Source organism: Alosa pseudoharengus, unplaced genomic scaffold, assembly GCF_046254945.1.
Source record: "Alosa pseudoharengus isolate Yale_2024_CS ecotype anadromous, Long Island Sound unplaced genomic scaffold, YU_APseudo_1.1 YU_APseudo_1.1_scf_12, whole genome shotgun sequence".
NCBI lineage: Eukaryota > Metazoa > Chordata > Actinopteri > Clupeiformes > Clupeidae > Alosa > Alosa pseudoharengus.
The window spans coordinates 19,234,748-19,256,587 of record NW_027468587.1 but is presented as its reverse complement, the minus strand read 5'-3'; the positions used below and the strand labels follow the sequence as shown (position 1 = coordinate 19,256,587).

General features: G+C 38.8%; 1 protein-coding gene and 1 non-coding gene across 2 annotated transcripts; one reads left to right on the top strand and one right to left on the bottom strand.

Annotated features, from left to right (window-relative positions):
* The first annotated feature begins 13,234 nt into the window (after positions 1-13,234).
* On the top strand, positions 13,235-13,425 carry LOC143119716 (U2 spliceosomal RNA). Its single transcript, XR_012986319.1, has one exon. It is a non-coding gene; the product is annotated as a U2 spliceosomal RNA (small nuclear RNA).
* A 2,227-nt stretch (positions 13,426-15,652) lies between these two features.
* On the bottom strand, positions 15,653-21,676 carry LOC143119109 (protein disulfide-isomerase A3-like). Its single transcript, XM_076280375.1, has 13 exons — positions 21,395-21,676; positions 20,335-20,413; positions 19,654-19,771; positions 19,426-19,533; positions 19,072-19,201; positions 18,654-18,767; positions 18,385-18,510; positions 18,088-18,270; positions 17,626-17,734; positions 17,048-17,176; positions 16,777-16,856; positions 16,348-16,405; positions 15,653-16,249 (listed from the first exon to the last, which is right to left on the bottom strand). The coding sequence occupies exons 1-13, from the start codon at positions 21,553-21,555 to the stop codon at positions 16,160-16,162; spliced, it is 1,485 nt and encodes a 494-aa protein (XP_076136490.1). The 5' UTR covers positions 21,556-21,676; the 3' UTR covers positions 15,653-16,159.
* Positions 21,677-21,840: the final 164 nt, after the last annotated feature.

Sequence of the window (21,840 nt, the reverse complement as noted above, 5' to 3'; positions counted from 1 at the left end):
CTACCATGAAACATGACTCTGCCTTAGCCAATCATAATCGCTTACGTCGTTATTAACCCACCTCCTCACTAGCTGTGAGCCAGGGGTGCGTTCGGATTACACAGTTTATTCTTAGTATACCACACTGGTTCTGTAAATAGGAAATCGATGATGTTGCTCAGAACAGCATGGATGGTAGGGATGTAATTTCATTGGCAATGTCAACTTTTCCACCCCAGAACTGGAGACTATTACAAATTAAAAACCAACAATGTTCATCACAGAATTTACAACAATAGACAGGGCAAAACCCAGAACGATCTGATTAAGGTCACTACCAAACTTTTCTCAATTGATTCTATAGTACTTTTTTGCGTAGAATCCATTTCTGCTTGGGACATTTTTATATCAAGCATAGTTAAGAGAATTTGCATATTTGAATACATTAGGGAATATAAATGCATAATAAAGAAATGTATTGATAATATGGCTGTAAGTAGGTAAGTTAATGACTTTAGGCTCAAATAATATTCAAATTGTATCAAATATAACAAATGATCATACCAAATTATGTTTTTAGATGAGATATTGCAGTTAAAATATGCAAATTAGGAAATGTTTTACCTTTGTGCAACTTTACCTTTACAAGAACATCATGCCAATGCAATTATGGATGTTTTTACTTAATTAGTCTAAATATACACTCTGTGCATTATTTTGTGAGAGCTAATTTGCTTATGAGTATCATTTTATTGACTAATTTGCATACGAGAATGGGCCTGTGAAGAAATATTCTTCTCGTTTTAATGCTGTGTTGTAACTGATCTTCCCCTCCAGTTGTCCACTTAATTTAGTAATAGTACTGTAAATAGCATATAGAAATAGTATACAGTAATAGTAAATATCCATTTTTTTATATCATGCATATTAATGCCATTTTGCATATTTTTACTAATTAGCAGAAATAAAGGGTATGGATTGTCACACTTATGTTTGGGTGAGATTTTATGATTAGTTAATGAATATTCTATTCCTTACAGGTGTAAAGTTATCTCCAGTGTACATTCTGGTCATGTATATGTTAGTAAATTTACATAAATAATGCAAATATAACAAAAATGCCAATGCAGACTCAAAGCAAGCACATTATGTTAATTTCTATTTAATTTCTATTTTTCACAAAATTCTATTTAATAACATTACAGCTACTTCATTTCACACAAATTCCCCAAATCTGTGTTTGTTCATGTTATAAACAAATGGCTATAAAAAATAATACAATATAAACAAGCTAAGACAGCAAGCATGATGGTATATATAACTATGTATAACCTGTTTGGAAATACCTGTGTATGCAGTAAATTGGATCAACTTCTGCCTGATGTAGTAACATTAATGTGAGACGCAGTCTGGTGAGTCAACTATATGTTGTACGCAGATCAACCAACAACTGTTACTCTAAGTAATCTGAGAAATCACTCTCTCGGTCTGTCGTCTCTTGATCACTGCTGAGTAGGAAATCATGATGATGATGATGATGATGATGATGATGATGATGATGATGATGATGATGATGATGAAGAAGAAGAAGATATATCAATAGCAGATACTATATTTTCATTTAAGAATGCAGCATCCTTTTTCAGACCTCTTTTTGGAAGTTTCCTTCTTTCACATTTTTTGCTCTCATCATCAGCTTCCTCACCACACTTTGTTTTCTTGGGAGGTTTTCTGCACAGGCTTGGGGGAAACTGTTAACAAGTGAACCAAACTGCGATAAAACCATCATCTGTGCTGCCAGCCATTTCCCTCTGGTGTGGGATAATCTATATCTTGATCTAGGCACTGTTTCCAGATGTAAGCCTGTAAATTAGACCTCTTCAGATGTTCTTTTGAACTGTGTTTGTCAGGGAGAAGTACCAGACTCGATTTGACCCTCTGTTGGTCATACATTCGTATCCTGGTTTCCACATAATCTTCCCCCTCTTTCCCGTGGTACATGACAGTCTGCATGAAGGTGAGCATGTTCTCAAGATGTTGAAAGGAGACAGGGAGAATTCCCACTGAAGTCAGCAGAGTGAATTTGTTCTGTTCCACTATTTTCTTGAATGGTTTTATTTTGCCAACTTTGTAGGGATATTAAGTTGTCACATCCCATAACACTATGATAGGCAGGCAAGACATTGCAAACTTCTTTCTCATACGTTTTACTAGTGCTGGGCGGTATACCAGTTCACGGCGTATACCGGTGTATATTTTTTTTATACCGTCATACCGGTGTATTTGATTACACAACGTTTGGAACGCTGCGCGACATTGTTTCAGACGGGACTTTTTTCACACGCACGGATGGTGGGACCAAAGATTGTTAAAGCGGAGCTCCGCCTTAACGATCTTTGGTGGGACTGCGAGGCGTAGTGAGGGTAAACACAAAACACCATTAGTTTTTCCCCTGAAGTATGACCCTTAAGGCTTCATTTCTCCTTAGGTAAGGGGTTTATTTAAGGGTGTTGCACAGAATAATGTTTAAAATGTTTAAAATGTTTCTTTAGTTAATACTGCATTGAAAGGGATTTACAGTCACGAAAATATTTCTATTGAGATTGTATTGATTTATTTCTATTGAGATTTCTATTGAGATTGTTCAACAGTAACTAGCTGGCTAGTAGGCGATGTCGTTATTAGCAACCCACCAAACAGTAAAGTTTAATGTTCTTTCATCTCACCTTAAAGCAACACCAAAGAGGTTTTTTTACCTTAAAATAATGTTTCCAAAATCGTTTCAGTGGTTCATCAACTCGTAACAGGGTGAACGGCACTTTCTGCATTCGCTTCGCAGCCCTCTATCGGCTATAACCGCACTATGTAAGTTTGCCGGATCGGGTAGCGGTTCTGTAGTTCGATGGAATGAGACATGAGAAACTACAAATTTCACTTGCATCTGATGTCGCAATACATCGTACTTTCATAAAATCATGCAACATTTTCTACCTTGTCTGTGGACATTGTTATTTGCAAAGCTGGTGCTGGATAAACAAATAGTGCATGCGACAGAGGAAAAGTTCTTTGGTGTTGCTTTAAGAATATTCACTGAAATTATCCAGGTAGCAAGTAAAGCATGTTATAGACATGAACTGAACAATACTAGCTGGCTAGTTAGAAATGATCCTGACTGCCATCAGTGCACCAAAACAAACTTTTTTGTTAATGTTTTGCCTAGCGAACCGAACCGAAGCTCATGGCAGGCTAACAAGACATCCACATACCACTAACGTCATGTAAACCACACAATAACAATAAGGCATGTTTCTGATAGGCCTATTTGACAGAGTAAGCATATTAGCAGAGAGGTTTTATTTTCAATTGTATAATTTTCAAAAAAGTATAATTATTGCAAGTTGCACTACTTTTTGTATTGGTTTTATACAAGATGTTTGTGAAATTTGCACAGTAAAAGTTATGTATTTTGACTGCAATTGTCTTTGCATTCTGATTCCTCACTTCGAATCATTTCCTGGGGCCATGCAAACCTGCATTACCACTAGTGTGGAGTTAGTCAACATCACTTGAATTTCCCCTCGGGGATCAATAAAGTATCTATCTATCTATCTATCTATTTCATGACAGTAAAATAGACTAATAGTCAATCTACTGCAGCAATTCCTTTCTCAACCTGTAGAAAATGCTGTGAACATCTGATTATGCATGGGGAAAAAAATACCGTAAAACCGTTTTTGAATTTTGAAAAATACCGTGATCTACATTTTTGGTCATACCGCCCAGCACTACGTTTTACAAACATGACCCATGTCCACATATCTGCTTTGGTCAATCTTCATGTACCATTTATCAGCAGGATCTAGTTTGCTAAAGGCATACACAAGAAAAACAAATATGTCAGTATCTGCGGCAACAACCACAACAGGTCTGTCTGACAATGATGCATGCCTAATGACTCTTGTATCTGCTTCGTGGTGGTTGCACGTCTCTAAAAGAAGTACATCATCACATGTGATCAACCAAGCATTGTTGGATTCTGTAAATACTAGAGGGATGTCAAGCCTTGATCTGACTGAGTCACTCTTGTAGTAATTTGCAAGGAAGTTAATAAGTTCTGTCTTGTTTTCACGACTATGCAGAAAGGTAGTCCAGTCTTTGCTCTGTGGCATAGATTGACTCTTTTCTGTAATCAGAATCCTTCTTCCACCTTGGTCCCTTCTCTTTTGTGTCAAGTCTTTGATACGGGATTCCCCATAGTTATCCATGACTATCACTACTTTTTTCTGGATTCAACGTCTTTGGTGGCATGCAAAATCTAAGTAATTTATCAGCATATTTCTCCCATGTCTCCTTTGGAGAAACAGACTGAACAGCAGCCATGCCATCAATTATCCACTCTGCCCTTATTGGAGCTATTTCACCCACTGCTTCAGTCTCTAATCATATGGTTCCGAAGTACTGCTTTTGATCCTTGCCTCAGGTCGTTATTTTCTGTAGAAAGGGCTAATGGTACAGAGGTCAAAGGGTACGAGTGAGCTTCTCTTGCACTGGTAGCTTTGCCTATAGACAGCCAAATGCCTGTGTCTCCTCTTTCAGTATGTTAACTACTTTTGGTGCCTCCTTTGGTTTTTCTAACCCAGTTTTTATCTTTGAATTCTGAATGGGTTTAAAGAAACACGTTCTTTCCCTTTTTTCAGCCTCATCTATGAACTTTAACAGCAAAGTCTCTCCTGTTTCAGTTGATTGCAACAAGTCTTTCACAACTTCATGTATGGCTTTGCCAGTCTTGAAATGTCTAGCTAGACCTGTTGAAAATGGATCAAAGTGCTTGAACATCTGATCAACCAGAGCCTGTACCGTTTTCTCATGTTGTTTTTTAGCACCTTGAGTGGTTTCTTTGTGCGTTAACTTGTCATTATGTTGAATTTATCATTCAGTGCTGCTCTTACTTTGGCCAGGAGATGACTGGTTTTGATGAAGGCATCTTCTGCTTTGAGTGATGTACTAAAGCCTCCTTGCATTGGACCACCCCTGACTTTAACCTCTCTGCTCACAGTAACCTCAGTCCCCATGAATTGTGGAGAATGAATCTCCAGTAAGAGTCCCTCCAAACCCATTCTCTTTCAGTTCTTTCCATGCTGCAGGATTTGTCTGGTACAAACGTGCAAGCATGACATGTCAATTATGCAAGGTACCTTACATACAAACATGTCCAAAGGCAAACAGTTGAGGTAATAGTGCTCGTTCTGCTTGTAAGTGTCTCTCAATGTGATTTTCTCGTACTGAACTAATTAGTGCAAGCATTGCTGAAACATCTTTCAGATATTCAATCATCATTTCAGACTCTGTATCACTGCTGCTTGACATTAGCTCAACACATAATCTCTCAAATTCTGGGTTTGACATGAAGATATCAAGTTCCACTGGAGAGGGGTTACATCTCAGTTCTTCCAGTAAGTGTCTGAAAGCTTCACCAAACACTGATACATCTCCCATCTTCTTGATTCTGTATCTTAGCAGTGCCTCGAATGATTGCTTGTGCAGTCGAATTGCTCGGAAGTAGTGACTACCTTCTACAGCCTGTACACTTGATCCCTCTGCAATCGCTCCTGCATCTACCCACCAATCTCTGAAACCCAGTGCCCCATACTTTAATTTTTGAGTTTAACCATGATTGTATGAAAGCCTCCAAGGAGATTCAGTACTTTGTCATACTTTCCCTCATTAAGCCACTGCAAGACTACCATCTTACAATATATGGCTTCATCTGAGTGTGAAAATATACACTGCAGTCCAAAGTCTTCTGCCATATCCATCATGAGATCCAGGTACCATTTGCAGACTGTCATTTGGTGGTAGCGGCACAACTTCCATGTATTCAACCAATGATTTGCTTGTCACTGGGGTTGTCACTGCTTTCATGAAGGTGGTCCAAGACCCAATAGGTGGCATATTGCTTTCTATATCTTGACTTATCACTTGGTCTCCAAGTGCACCAACAATGACATGCAACATCACGTTTCAGACACCAGTCCAGCAAGTCATGTTCTTTGGAATCTTTTTTTTACTCTGGTACAGGAGGGCAATCCTTCTTTTTCTCTATTCTGTATGTTCCATAATCCAATTCCATTGATTCAGAATCCACAACTGCAAGGTTTTCTTCTCTCTGTTGACATTCATCAAGCACATTTCCATCTTCAGATATCAATCTATTTTGAAACAAGGTCCCATTTGTGTGATGTGTTGTGTGCGAACCTGTCACGGTCAGTTGTCTTCCATCTGAATTATCTATTGTGACGTGCACAGATCTTCCTTTCGCAAATCCAGGTGGAATCTTACGTCTGGACTGATTTGTCACTTGATTTGCCCAAGTGTTATTCAGCAGACGGACATCAGAATAGGACATTCCATGACCACATTTGTTCAGAAGCGTAGTTATTTCTTTTGAGCCAGTCATTCGATGCACAGTTAGGCTCAAAGCAGTGCTTTTCACGGACCTCTGATGTGTAAGCAAAGACTCCCAGTCACTGGCAACAGACCATACATTTTGAGCCAAAGATGTACCACTAGTTAGCACATAGCCTTTGTCATTCTTTGCAGACTAGGGGTTAACAGTCCAAGCAATAGCATTATAAAGGTATGTCATGGGTCCACTGGTGTTAAGCCTTGCAATCAGTTGCTTAGCAGTTATTGGCCACTCTTCACATGATTCTTTCTTCAACTTTCGCCTTATGTTTGCAAAGGCTTTTGTGAGGTCATCATCGCGAAGGCCAACACCTTTCAGAGTTGTAACAGCATACATGCAAGGATTCACTGATGTTGTATGGACAACCAAATGTTTTCCAGCTTTGTAAAATGAAATTCCTTCTCCAAATCGATCTTGTAATTTATTCTTCAAGTCATAAGAGTACTTTAATACATGGCTCTTGCAACCCATTTTCAGTGCTCAAATGTTCAATGTCCTCCAGCAGATCTTTCATCAGATAAGCTTCCTTATCCTTCATCACTTTCCTTTCGATCAATTTCAGAAAGTCCTCAGTAACATTATATTTCAATTTTTCCATTTCTTCTCTGTCCAGTGTAGTCTCTGAGCCGCTGTAAGGGAAGGCAAATGACAGGTAGCATCTTCTATGGTAGTATACATCCACAGCAAACACATAAAATGATTGTCCACTCAAAAGAAGACTTAGTCTCTTTGCTGCCACTTCAAATTTGTCACCAGGTACATTTCGTAGAGACATTTGATTATGTAGCTTTTTGAAAGACCTGTCTTCAGAGCATCGGCCTAGGCCACCATCTGCATATGGATTTCTATCTGTATTTGTCCTGTTGTTGCAGATGAAACATATGAAATTTGGTTTCCTCACAACTCGTTCAGAGACTTTTTATGTTTCTCATCTTCTTTTACTTCTTCAGGGGCCGTATTCACAAAGCCTTTTATCTTACCACTAGGAGTACTCCTAAATCGCACTAAAAGATTTTAGCTAGGAGTTTTCTCTTAAATTATTCACAAACCCTTTTAGACCTACTCTTAGTAAGGAAAAATGACAACTCCTAAACTAAGAGTGAGTCTTCGTTGCTATGGATGACGTCATTACTCATGCACGAGCTTGACTGAAGTGACCACCTTGATTGGCTGATTGTAACGCGGGAATGATTCCAAACACCTCCCTTACGATGATGAGTGACAGGTGACAGGTCTGAGAATGCGTGCGCTACACAAGTAGTGCGAAGGACGGAAGATGATAAATAACTGAATAAAAAGGCCTAGCCTAAATGAATAAAGAGTAAGGCAAAACAAATAGACTAGTAGCCTAATGAAACATACGGATTGATGCAGTAGGCTAGGCTATCTTTGCAACATTATTAAATGAATCTGTCACTATATGCCTACGTTTGCAAAGAGGAGAACATTTTAATTTGATTCACAATGAAATGTTACATTTAATTTACATGTTGACAATGAGTAGTTTTGGTTGTTGTTGGTGGCGTTATAGCATCCCTTTTATGCCTACAATGCAAAATTGTTCCCTCGCGATTGGAAGCTCCTGTTGCCGCATACCCATTTCAAAACATCGCAACGTGAAATGCCACAAAAAGCTGTTTGTGAATAGGTATTAGTGAGTTAGAAGTCCTCTTGACTTCTTTTAAGCTGTCCCAGACTTAGGTGCTACTTTTAGGTCTAAAATGCTTCGTGAATTAGTGAAAAAAATTAGGACTCCTAAAGTTAGGAGTGACACGCCCATTCTTTTTAGGAGTTGCTCCTAAATTCGCCACTTAGGAGCTACTTTTAGCCTTAAAATTCTTTATGAATACGGCCCCAGGTGTATCCACACCTGTGACGACAGTGTCTTCTTTCAGACCACACTCTTTTTGCTTCCTCTCTAAATGCGTCCTGAACATCAACCTGCATGTTGAATGAGCATGAACACTTTGTGTGGTTGTGCTCGCGAGTCTGTCTTTTACATTAGTAAATTCTTCATAAGGCTCATCACCAGCATGTATTTAAGTATAAGTATATATATACTCTTTTGATCCAGTGAGGTGAAGCACACACTAATCCCTGCGCAGTGAGCTGCCTGCAACAACAGCGGCGCTCGGGGAGCAGTGAGGGGTTAGGTGCCTTGCTCAAGGGCACTTCAGCCGTGACTACTGGTCGGGGTTCGAACCAGCAACCCTCCGGTTACAAGTCCGAAACGCTAACCAGTAGGCCACGGCTGCCCATTTGCACCTTGGCCCACAGATATGCTTTGTCTTCTATTGTGCGCAAACCAGATGCACCAATACTTTGCTTCTTATCTCTCTCACCTATGACTTTTGAACAAAGCAAGCACCTGCTGTCTTCTGTGGAGTGAGTGGCTAAAAATGGCTGGACTGCCATTGACAATTATCTACAAAAAGTATTTTATAATTAATATATTGTTAATGTTGAAAATATGACCAAAAACCTTTACATTGTCATATTGATTTCTTTGACATATAAACCATTGCCTCCTACTATGCAAACGTTAGGTTAGCTGTACAGTACCAGTCTTGATTTGATAGCTAGCAAATTATGCATGTCAATTAAACTGAACTGAATATGAACTCAAACTTCTGAAATAGTTCCTTGAAGGTAAAGCATGTTGTAAATGAAATACCCTAACAATATTGTCTGCATAGCATAAGCATTATTAGAGTGCATGAAAATGCAATCTACTGTTATCCGATTTCTTCTTATTATTCTTCTTCTAACGCTTTTTCTGCGTTTAATGCGGCTTCAACCGTTTAATGTAGAAACTTCATTCAAACTGTGTTACGTAGGTCTTACTTGGGACAGGTGGGGAATGTATTTTTCATATTTGTAACTTTTATACTTTTTGAACTATTAATTAAAAACTATTAACATTTTCCCCATAGACTTAACACTGGCGATTATGGCATCACAATAGGGCTCTTAGAATCCTATGCCAAGTGTTCCGGCCAGAGCCATATGGTTCCGGCCACCTCCAGCAACTGTCTGTCTCAGGCTTTAAGCATACAATCTGGCTCTCTTAAGACTACAGATCCTGTTCAACTGTTTCCTCTGCCCACAACTGTTTAAAAATAAAAGTCTCCACTACAATAATTCCCTATTAAATAATTTAACCATTTAAACTATCCAACTATTTAACTGTTCAACTATTCCAACTGTCAGTTATCATCCTCTAGCCTACTATATTAAACCACCACCTACCTAGCAACCAATTTAGCAACCATTGAAATTAAGCATCTGTCAGTTTCCATAGCAACCAAGATGATTATACAAGCAAACCACTGTAGTAACTCCTTTATTTCTGATAGTAGCCACCATGGACACCCTAGCAACAACCTAGCAACGACTTCAAGTACCCTAGCAACAGCCTAGCAACCACATTCCATTAAAACCTAGCAACCAACATCATTAACCTAGCAAACAGCATAGCAACCACCATAACTACTCTAGCAACAGTCAGTTGTCATCAACTTTGACTCCCGTCAACTGTTTCCTCTGCCCAAAGCTGTTTCAAAATAAAAGTCCTCACTACAATAATTCCCTATGAAATATTTGAACCATTTAAACTATCCAACTATTTAACTGTTCAGCCAATCCAACTGTCATCATCAGCTATGACTCCCGCCAATTGTGTCCTCTGCCCACAACTGTTTGGCAGCCTGGGCTTTTCAGTCAACTAGTGTGATCAACTCCCAATCTACATTCAACTTTTAAACTGTCTACTTTTAAACTATCAACTTTTATTAAGCTGTGCAACCACCATGTCTGTCCTAGCGTCATTTTCATGCACTTGTAATTCCCTGGAATTACATTCTCTAGTTTACCTTGATTTCCCTTCTTAATTTTCCTCCATATCAGACCTGTGCTCCATTGTCCATATCAGACATCCACTGTTCATTTCCATGGCAACTACCTAAACATTCTCTCATACATGGTTATGGTTATGGTTATGGTTATGGATTTAGCAGACGCCTTTGTCCAAAGCGACATATAAATACAAAACAACATAATAATATTTAAAAATGAACAGGGAACAGATTAAAATCTAGGTCAAATATAGTAAGGAGAATAGTTGTAGTACACAATAATATCAATTCAATCAATAGCCTAATAAAAAAAGCAATGTAAAAAAGGGGAAAGGCAATAATAAAACAATAATGTCAATTCAATCAATAATATAAAAACAATAACATGCTAAGACTACATTAAGGAGAATATCAATAATAAACAATAATGTCAAATTAATTAACAGCCCAATTAAAATAAAAACAACATTATATAAACCATAACACATAAGCGCTTAAACAACTAAGTATATGTTGAATAGGAATGTCTTTAGACCCCTCTTAAACGACCCAAAACTACCACAGGAACGGAGAGCACTGGGCAGTTCATTCCACCAACATGGAACCACTGAAGAAAAGAGTCTGGATACTAATTTGCATGTGAGGATGGGTCTGTGAAGAAATATTCTTATTGTTTTGAGGCTGTATTGCAACTGATCTTCCCCTCCAGTTGTCCACTGAATTTAGTAATAATAAATAAGTCATAATAAATAATAAATAATAAATAATAAATAAATAATAAATACATACTTCATATTGTGAAATTACATTGTTGTGGTGGATATGTAAGGGATAATGGACGACACGGTGGTCTGTTCACAGAAGTTAATGCACGGTCGAGGTTGTAAAACGGCCCTGACGCGAAGCGGAGGGCCGTTTAAACCTCGTAGTGCATTAACTTCTGTGAACAGACCACCGTGGAGTCCATTATCCCGCTTATTCCACTGTTGCCACTTGCGTTGTGTCCATTTCCTGTTACAATTTAAACGTTTTAATCGCTAAAACTGTCTTGTTTGTAGAACTAATTTCTCAACTCACAGGACAAACTGCCATTACTAGTTCTAAATGGATGGTTGCTACGGCCAAAGCCCAGTCGTTAGTTCCATCTCTCCCGTTGTCAAGCGGGCGTATCCCAAGATTCTGATTAACTTTAGCTTTGAAACATCGCTTTTACTTAGCCTGCTGTCATCCATCTAGCTAAAAGCCACCTCCGTCATATGCTACAATGTTGCAATGTTCTGAACGTCTGCATTTTACAGCTCGGATGCAACGTGACAGTTCATTTAAACTTCACAACGAGTTCGGCGAATTAATATAGGCTACAAGTGTGATACGGCCAAAAAAATGGATCTACTTCATAGGTGTGCAGATATGGTTAATGGTCGTTCTAAATTGCGTAGGACAATGGGAAATTCAACCAAGCAGTGGAATAAATGATGGTAATGACTGGTTGAAAGGTACATTTTGTGTAGAAATTAATGTTGATTAGCATTTCACATTGAATATTAAAATGTTTTCTTTTTTATTTTAGGCCTACTATTACTTTATACTATTTATATATGTTATTTATTATTACTAAATTCAGTGGACAACTGGAGGGGAAGATCAGTTGCAATACAGCCTCAAAACAATAAGAATATTTCTTCACAGACCCATCCTCACATGCAAATTAGTCAATAAAATGATACCTATATGCAAATTAGCTCTCAAAATAATGCACAGTGTATATTTACACTAAGTAAAAACATTCATAATTGCCATGATGTTCTTGTAAAGGTAAAGTTGCACATGAACGAAAAAGGTAAAACATTTCTTAATTTGCATATTGTAACTGCAATATCCCATCTAAAAACATATTTTTGTATAATCATTTGTTATATTTGATACAATTTGAATATTATTTGAGCCTAAAGTCATTAACTTACCTATTTACAGCCATATTGTCAATACATTTCTTTATTATGCATTTATATTCGCTAATGTATTCAAATATGCAAATTCTCATTAACTATGCGTGATATAAAAATGTCCCAAGCAGAAATGGATTCTACGCGAAAAAGTACTATAGAATCAATTGAGAAAAGTTTGGTAGTGACCTTCATCAGAACGTTCTGGGTTTTGCCCTGTCTACAATGTTCAATCACAGAAATGCATAGTTTACTGTGGTTAATATACTAATATTGCAATGCTTGTTTCTGTAAGGATATACAGCACCTTATGCTATGTATTTTGTCATGTAGGCCTAGTAAGAATCCAAACTTTCTAAACTTTTAGTTTTGGGTGTCAATGGTTTTAGGTAAACACGGCGGATTCAGGAATCCTGTCTTATCGTACTTATTCAATGGTGAATTTATTGAGCTAGAGCATTTATGTAATTTAATTCGAATTTTGGTATATGATATATGTTCAACATTAGTTCTTGAAATGCGGTGTGACAGTCTGAAATCTGACCAATACTGTTACATTGCCACTTTTATCCACTAGGTGGAAAGATCCCAATTTGTACCAAGATCATCTGGAAGGATACCTATTTTTATACGACGATTAAACGTTAAACTTGGAACCACAGCCATTTGTTGCAACTGATGAGTGTTTTAGAGGCTTTAATTAATATACTCTATCCGTAAACTTCCCATTAAATCGTCTTCATATTCATTTTTCCATATACTCGTTTGTGATTGGTTGAGTGCCTCAACTAACCCTTTATTCAAAACGTCTGCTGAAAAGCCCGACATGTTAATTGATAAAGTGATTTTAATACTTGTAATAGGTATGACATGGGAAAGCACAAATATACAGGCGTCCCGGTAAAAAAATATGTATCCGTTACTATGAACACCGCAAACGTGTAGATTAGGACTGAGAATGCAGTGCCTCACTAGGCGATCGTTTCGGTATCGCTTCTCGGCCTTTTGGCTAAGATCAAGTGTAGTATCTGTTCTTATCAGTTTAATATCTGATACGTCCCCTACCCGGGGACCATATATTAAATTGATTTTTGGAGCAGGGAGATGGAATAGGGGCTTGCTCCGTCCACTCCACGCATCGACCTGGTATTGCAGTACCTCCAGGAACGGTGCACCCCCCTCACTGTGTAAAAGGTAAATTCGTGAAAAAGTTTGTGTATTTCACAATAATTGCATTTAATTTATTCTCTCGTATGTGTTCTAAGCGTGAAACATTGTCATATGTTTATAGGTAGCCTAGCTTTATCAGCCGTCTCTGACAATGTTTCTAGCAAATGTTGAGGGTGTGAAGACATTCTCTGGGGTGTTGTATAAGCTGGTCTCACGAGGCGGCTCTTGCGATTTGGAATAATTAAAACCAGCGTTGCTCAGACGACGCGTAGCAGACCAACTTATTGCTTACATGTTAATGTTACACGAGAGAGTTTAAGGATGATGTTTGTAGCAAAAGTAAAACATCCTGCCTTTTAGAGTAGTTGCTAAAATCTTATTTAGCACCATTGTCGTCATCGTGAAATGTAGACGGAACATTTATGCCATTGGGTCCTGCTTTTCTCGCCGGAGCTTTACAAATGGTATGCTACACAGTGGCGCGGGTTACGGTCATGACGTCTGAACAAAATCATGTGTGTTTAGTTGCGGCAAGCTCCTGTCAGCTAGGACGTTTAATGTGAGCATACATTTGTCTAGGACTGGGATTAAATAATACCATTACCATTTACACAGGTCTGGCACATGACCAGTCTGATTATTCTTTTTAACAAGACAGTATAACGATCCTCTTGTCTTATTTCCTTCCACACAAGCGACAATGTTATCATGACTAGGTCTGGCATACTGTGCACTTTTGCTTCACAAAGTTGGATCTTTACAGGTGTGCATGACCAGGTCTGCTGATATTCTTTTTAACAAGACAGTATAACGTTCATCTTGTCTTATTTCCTTTCACACAAGAGACAAGTTATCATAATAGTTATGACTGTTTTACTGCCCACAGATTCTGATGCACCTTCTGCCTGAGCCAGCAGCATCACACTGATCTCACCGCCAAAGGAAGTCCCAGGAACCACTGGCATATTTACATGGTGTTTTTTACACAATGTTCATTAATATGCATGGTCCCTATCAAATAAATAAAAAGCTACAGGGCTGTCAATCTCGTCCTCCTCCTCTACAAAGGGAGATATTTAGCCTAAAGCTTGAATGCAAATTTGCAGGCAGACTTCTCTTGACTTGAACTTTTACATTTGATTGTTTTTTTGTCTGCTTGCCCAATTTGATGACATACCTCACTGAACAGATGAATACCACTGATGTTTCGGCAGGAGTCTTGGCTGTGGTGAGGAACACCTGTCATTTTTGTAAAATGCTACTTGTCAGTAGAAGTATGTTATTAAAATGTTAATTTATACAGGTGCATCTCCAAAAATTTGAATGTCATGGAATTCATTGACTTTGTAATGGATCTATAGTATAATAATAATAAGCTTTATTTGTATAGCACCTTTCATACACAGAATGCAGCTCAAAGTGCTTTACATTTGAAGCATGTAACACAATAATAGTCAGTCAGTCATTATCAATCACTTTTCTTCATTGCTGGGGCTGTTTATGATCCACTCAGCAACATATCAAAAATATAGAAAATGACATGTCATAAGACTGGCAGCCTTAACCCTCTTACCCCCCACGAGCACGCCATATGGCAAGGAAAAACTCCCATATTCCAGGAAGAAACCTTGAGCAGAACCTGACTTAATAGGGGGAGCCCAGTATATTAAAGGGATAACCACCCCCCCTCCCCCAGGAGTAAAACAGTTGAGTTTTACCTTTCTCCAGTTCATCTAGCCTTTCTCTGGTGATAACACTTTTAGCTCCAGCCTATGGTAACCATGGCATTACTGTGCTGTGCTTCATTGACCAGCCAACCAGCCAGCCTGAGCAGAACCCCACAAAGAATCTATATGGGGTATTGTAAAGAGACACACTAGACCTAACTATACAGATGAGTTGAAGGCCACTATCAAAGCAACCTGGGCTTCCACAACACCCCAGCAGTGCCACAGACTGATTACTGATTACTACATCAACGTGGTGTGGTATGAAGACCATTTGTGCAAATGGAGCCCGACACCCGTTTCTCCATTGGCCTCCAGTGATTTACGGCTCAATTGTTGCACCCACCAAGATGGCGGCGCTATTGACGTAGCCTACGTTCTGGAGCCCAATGCGTTATCTAGGTTTCTAATATCTATGATTATAAACCCATTGATTGAAATGGAGAAAAGGGACAGCCCTGCTTTTAACAACATTCCATACAATAAAAATGAAAAACAAAAACAATTAAGTGACAGTGGCCAAAATTATTTTTTATTTTCTATGGACACAGAGCTCTAGCCTCTTAAGACATTTTTCTGCATTTGAACATCAGTAACTCCAGATGTTTTTACAATAAATGAAGTGTCAACTCAGCCATGAGATTCATGTAATGAGCAGGAGGATCTCTCTGATCTACTGAAATGTGAAGGCCTCGAGGAATGAAAAGCAGACAAAAAAGGAGATGATGCATGGTGTAAAATACACAATTCAGATCAACAGCAATTGCATTTTAACTTCAGTAGTATTTAATCTGTCACTTTGGGTTCTTGTGTACTGTAAAAGAGATTTAAAGGGCTTTCTTACAATGTCTACATTTCTCTTATCCTCAGTATTGCTATTGTTTCAGTGCTTCTCAGTGCAGAGACTTGACTTTTCACATCGCTGAACGGTGTATTTGTTGCATTCAATAAAAGTCCACAAGAATTCCAAACATACCAAGGTTTGTTTTCCACAAGTTCGTTTTATCCTGTTCTGTTTCACAAATCCTCCCTTGCATTGTCTAACACAAGGGAATTGGTAGCCTCCTTTTCAAGGTAGCTGATGAAATCATTTACCTCACGGCCTCCCTATGTTAAAGGAAAAAAAAGTTATTAGGAAATGTAATTGTCTGTGTGTGTGTGTGTGTGTAAAATGTATGCAATTTGGTAAACAGATTACAAATTACCTCATATCGCAAAGGTTGATCTTTCTGGCCTGCAGCTGCAAAGTATATTGAAGGGAATCTAGTGTCCAGAGGAAAATGGAAATGAGACCACACAGAAGAAAACAAAACTAGGCTAAAAGGAGTTGTGGAGCGAATCTGAGGATTCCTTTGTGATTGAGTCTTTCCACTACTTGACTGTAAAGGTCTGAGGTGCTAATTGTTTTGGTTGCATACTAGATTCTTATCAGGTTTTTTTTCTTGTTTCTCTCATAGTAATTTGTACCACGATGTGAGGACTGATTCAATCAGTGATGGGTATACTGTTGGATGTTTTTATACACCCTATCAGCTGTCTGATGGACAGGTGGTGGTCAATCTCTGTGTGTCCAGGTATTTAAAGATCTCTGACCTGGGTATAGGGATGCGGATACTGGGTTTGGAAAATCTTACCCCTGAACATCATATGGAGGTGGAATATCATTTGCAGTGGCATCCATCTTGGCGATTACAATATTTGGGTCATTGGAGAGCTGGAGCAGCAGAAAACATCAAGAAATTAAATTTCATTGAAATGAGAGGTCAGTATTCAAATTACAGAAACAAACACCACACACAGAATTAACACACACAAATCTGATGGACAACTCAAACGCCTTATGACCAACAGGTGAAAATGAATATTGAACAGCGCTACGATATTCCCTTAAAGGTCTGATCTTACCTTCTGCCCAAGTTCAGTATATTTAGGATCCAGGTTTTTGCAGTGACCACACCATGGAGCATAAAACTCAATCAGCACATCTTTTTCATTATCATTTACAATGTCGTCAAATGTCTCTGCAACCACAACCTGTTAAGATAGGCGATAACAGTCAGAGAATTCAACATTACATGTCTAAACATGTAAATCCCCCTCATGTAAAAATTACCCATCTGAAAGAAAGATATAGGTTTAATGCCCTACTGTAGCAATGAAAACAATGCAATGCAATTTTATCCTCAAAGGAAACATTGGTACGTTTGAATAAAAGCACATTTTGGCAGGGAAAAACAGCATTTTGTAATATTGCTATATTTTGCTTTGATGAACTAGTATAGTATAGTAGTATAAGTACTGCAACGATTTCCATTGTTACAGAGGGAATTAACATGCCTTGCAATCATTAAATGAAAGAACAATTATCCAACCATGATCATAAAGTCAATACTGATGAGTATTGCCAAGCCATGAAATACATTATACTGCAAAGAGAGAAACTAGTGATGAAATATAGTACACATATAAGGACCAATGCACACCTTGACCGGGCCATCATTGGACTGAGGAACAGGTTCAGACTTAATATGTCTCTTCACTCGACCAGCAAAGAAATCCTCCAAAAAGTGCTGAAGGGATGTACCATCTCGCCTGCACAGAGTTGATAATATCATAATGCAGCACTACGGTAATACTGCATCTGCAGAACGTGACTAATTTCAGAAAAAATTGATGCCAACCTCTGCTGAAAAGATGGACTTAAAGAAGAATTTTTCACACAGAGCTCTGTTTCTCAAGGTCACTGTCGGCACGAAAACTGCTACACTCTGGGGGCATGTTTATTACACCCCCCCCCCCCCATGTAGCACTGTAGCTGATTGTAAAAAAAAAAAAAAATGAAAAAACACAGAAACCTCGAGAAACAGATCTGTGAAAATCGCCCAAATTCTCATTTAAAAACAATAGATTGAGACACAGAGGCCTTCACCGTACTGAGAACTTACGAGAACTCTTCCTGCATGGTATACTTGTGGCCTTCTCGTGTCCTGATGGCTACAAGGGGCAGCTCCCCCCCATCCGAGGCCCCAAAACCAAACTCCTCCTCCAACTCGTCCTGAAACTCCTGCCTGTCTGCCACGGCAAAGCTCAGTCCCTCTGACTGAAACTGAACAGCCACTTTCATGACTCTGAAGAGAAGATAGCACCTCTAAGCACACCACATGTTTTTCTATGTTCATGATCAAGACTGAGGGAATCCTTCAAAGCATTGGGGGGGTCAAATGTAAAAAAGCAGTACTTGCCTGTTCCTCCAGTAGTTTGTACCCTTAGGATTTCTCAGGTAATCTACATCATAGTATGCGACAAGCAAGTCACTTCCTCTTAAATTATCTCTGTTTTCTGCAGTCAAATGAGGACACAGGCCAAACCTTAAAAGGAGAGAATCATCATTAACACAAAGGTATTTAACATGATCACTACAATTGAAGTGATCATTGTGATGTAATCGAAAGAGAGGACATGGAGACAGTGAAAGTAACAGTCTGTACAAAGCTATCAGACATCAACTTACACATTATCCCTGATGAAGGAGCGAAGTACCGATATTGAAATAGAACCAGTGAATTTCACTACACGGTCTTCAAATTTACTGTTAAGTCTTGGTGGTCTGAAGAGCAACACCGACCTGTAGGAATAAAAATATGTGAAATGTCATTACTGCCTAACACTAGATACAGTAGTATCAAAGTAGATGTTTTTAAAGTTCAATCTGAACGAAATGCGTCTTAATAGGAACACAGATGGTAAATAAGCTAATTTTCCAAAATGTTGGCGAGTTCCTTTAAGGGAAGGAGAATGACGCAAAGAAAAGAATAAAAATGAGCATGACGATGACTGCTATTATACAGCAAATTAGTCTGCAAGTCATTGGTGCAATCATTATAGATGACTACATATAATGCACCATACCACCACATTCCCTGACCTACTCTGTTTCCACACCATGCTTGTGCCCAAGGCCCAGATCTGTGGTGTGGGAGAAGCGATAGCTGTCCCTCAAGGCACCGGACACTTTTTGGAACTCCGCAAGCTGCGTGCTCTCAGGCCTTGAGAAAAAGCCTGGAAGACAGCATGGAAAAAAAAACAGAGTTCCAACACATCTGTTCAGATCAAAACAGTTCACAATTCACTGAATTCAGCACGCACACTTGCTTTTCAGAAGGTTTCAACCGATAGTGTGTAACAAAACAGCTCCACTGCCTTTTACGGTCCATCTCCAGCCAGCTTCGCCAAGAGAAGAATGCTGAAAGATGATGTAACGATGGGTTCAAAGACAAACTCACCCACAACACTGGCATCAAAGTTGTTGATGAAAGCATCCAAGTCTTCATCGCTTAGTAATGGTGTGGAGCTAGGCCCAGCCTGTTTGCTCATGTAGCTTACAATGCCATCTGTGAGTAGAAAGATCAATCTATTGAGATATCATATCTACGTTTAAGTCATGTACTTTATTTATTGTCCTGTAGTAAATTCCTGTAGTAAATGTGTCTTCTGCATTTAAAATGAGGTACCTGCAGTACGTGGACCATCATACGCAGAGGACTCTTCTCCATTCCGAAATATTTTAAGTGTGGGATACCCGTTGACTCCAAACCGTCCACAAGTTTCAGAATTCACCGTGCAATCAACCTGAAGGAGCAAGAAGTAACATTTGTACAATTTGAAGAGCTCAAATGAACCACAATATTGAGCACCAGCACACCCAATACAAGAGCAATGTTCGTCAAAATAAAGAATGCATAAGAATGCAAATGTTATGTAAAACAGTACATTAAAGGTAATTATGATGACAACAATGTTGATACAGATGCAAGTACAGTACAACAGTAATGTTGCAATATTAATGCAAGTACAACCCCAAATCAGAAAAAGTTGCTGATTGCCTTTTTGTATTTGATATCAGACAGAGTATTCTGTTCTTGCACTGGTAACTCTTCACTTTTAGGAACTTTTTTTGAAACGCGTTGCTGGTATCAAATTCAAAATTAACATATTTTCCATAAAATAGTCACATTTGTAATTTTCAACATTAGTTGTCTATCTTTTTTGCAACTAAATATGAGTTTACAAGATTTGCAGATTTGATTACATTGTTTTTATTTGCATTTTACACCACGTCCCAACCTTTTCTGATTTGGGGTTGTACAACCAACTTGCAGTGAACGATTCTGTTGTCATAGGTACAAACTCACTTTTGCCAAGGGCACTTTGCCTTTCAACTGTGTCGCAGCGGTTTCATATTCTGGGGCAAGCCTCTGACAATGACCACACCTGAGACATCATGAAAGGAAAGTCAAAAGGAAATGTATAAAGACAGGGAAGACCCATACAATGTCACATTTTAAAGGGCTGTTTCACTATGTTTGCTTTGTCCTAATCCCCCACCCCTTTTAGTTTATCGGTATACTTTCTATTGCGGATAGCCTTTTTGTATTTGATATCAGACAGAGTATTCTGAGTAACTTCACTTTTTGGGCGACATCCATGGCACATACTACCTTAACATCTCACTGCATCAGAAATCTGGTGGATAGACAATCATCTCACAACTGAGTGTTTCTTGCTATATGGGTCATAAGATATACATTTCTTGAATTTCCCCTTGAGGATCAATAAAGTATCTATCTATCTATCTATCTATATTGGATGCCTAAAATTCCCCACGGGATGACTATCCATCCACCCATCACTCAAAGTGCGGTTAAAGCCTATTGCAGCCTGAAATGCATATTTGTGCCATTAATTAGTAAGGTAAAATAGGAAGTAAACCATTGCATTAATTGGTAGTGTGAGATGAGGCTACATTTGCCAATTGTAGATAGCGTCGCTGAGCAACGTTAAAATGGTGTTTAGTGAAGTAACGTTAAGCCTTGAAAGCAGAGGTGCCACCTTCGTGGACTGTCCAATGTGCTACAGAACTAGCGAAAGTGTTAGGATGATACAAGGTAACACTTCTCAAATGACGGTCTTTCCTGAAGCACCCCCATGAATATCATCCCCTGACAAAATATACCTTAACCGGAAGATAATTTTTCCTCATCACGATTCTCCGTTAAAAAATATAATTGTGCCCTTATGTAAGCTCGAGGAGCTGCAACGCTACATTTAGTCACGACTAGCATTCACTCAACTAGCCACTTTGCTAACACAAAATATATAAAGTAGGCGAGGGCCTTTATGGAAGATGATATCCATGCAGAACACTACAAACAGTAACACATTTTATACTGCAAATACATACGTATGTCTTACCAAGGGGCGAAAAACTCTACCAACATGGTATCATGCTCGGCCGCAATGTAATCAAAGTCGGCGTCTCCTAGCTCGAGTACATCGCTGGTCTTTGCAAAGTCTTGCTGCAGGGAAATGGCAAAGAAAAAAAGAAGGGCTTTGTACAGGCTGGACGGCGACATACCGAGAAAGGAACCGTTAATGATTCCAGAAGTTGATAATTTGATCCCTCGTGGCTTTGTATTGTGCCACTGGACTTGACGGTTCACCGTGTGGTCTTTCCTCTGACGAGTGAGGGCACCAACAGATAACCTACCGTTGGCCACTCTGATTGGCCAACACCTGCTGCCTGCATTTTTTTTTGGGTGCTCCTCTCCATCTTTGGCAACTGCAACCAATTCAGTTTTAGATGATTATCTTCGCGGTATGAGCAACTCGGGAAACTTAATTGATAATGAAGTATTTTG

Coding starts and splice junctions, on each gene's coding strand:
- LOC143119109 (XM_076280375.1), bottom strand. CDS start 21,555: ATGTCGCCGTCCAGCCTGTACAAAGCCCTTCTTTTTTTCTTTGCCATT. Junction 19,534..19,653: donor TGATGGTCCACGTACTGCAG/GTACCTCATTTT, acceptor TTCTACTCACAG/ATGGCATTGTAAGCTACATG. Junction 18,271..18,384: donor ACAAACTACTGGAGGAACAG/GCAAGTACTGCT, acceptor TCTTCTCTTCAG/AGTCATGAAAGTGGCTGTTC.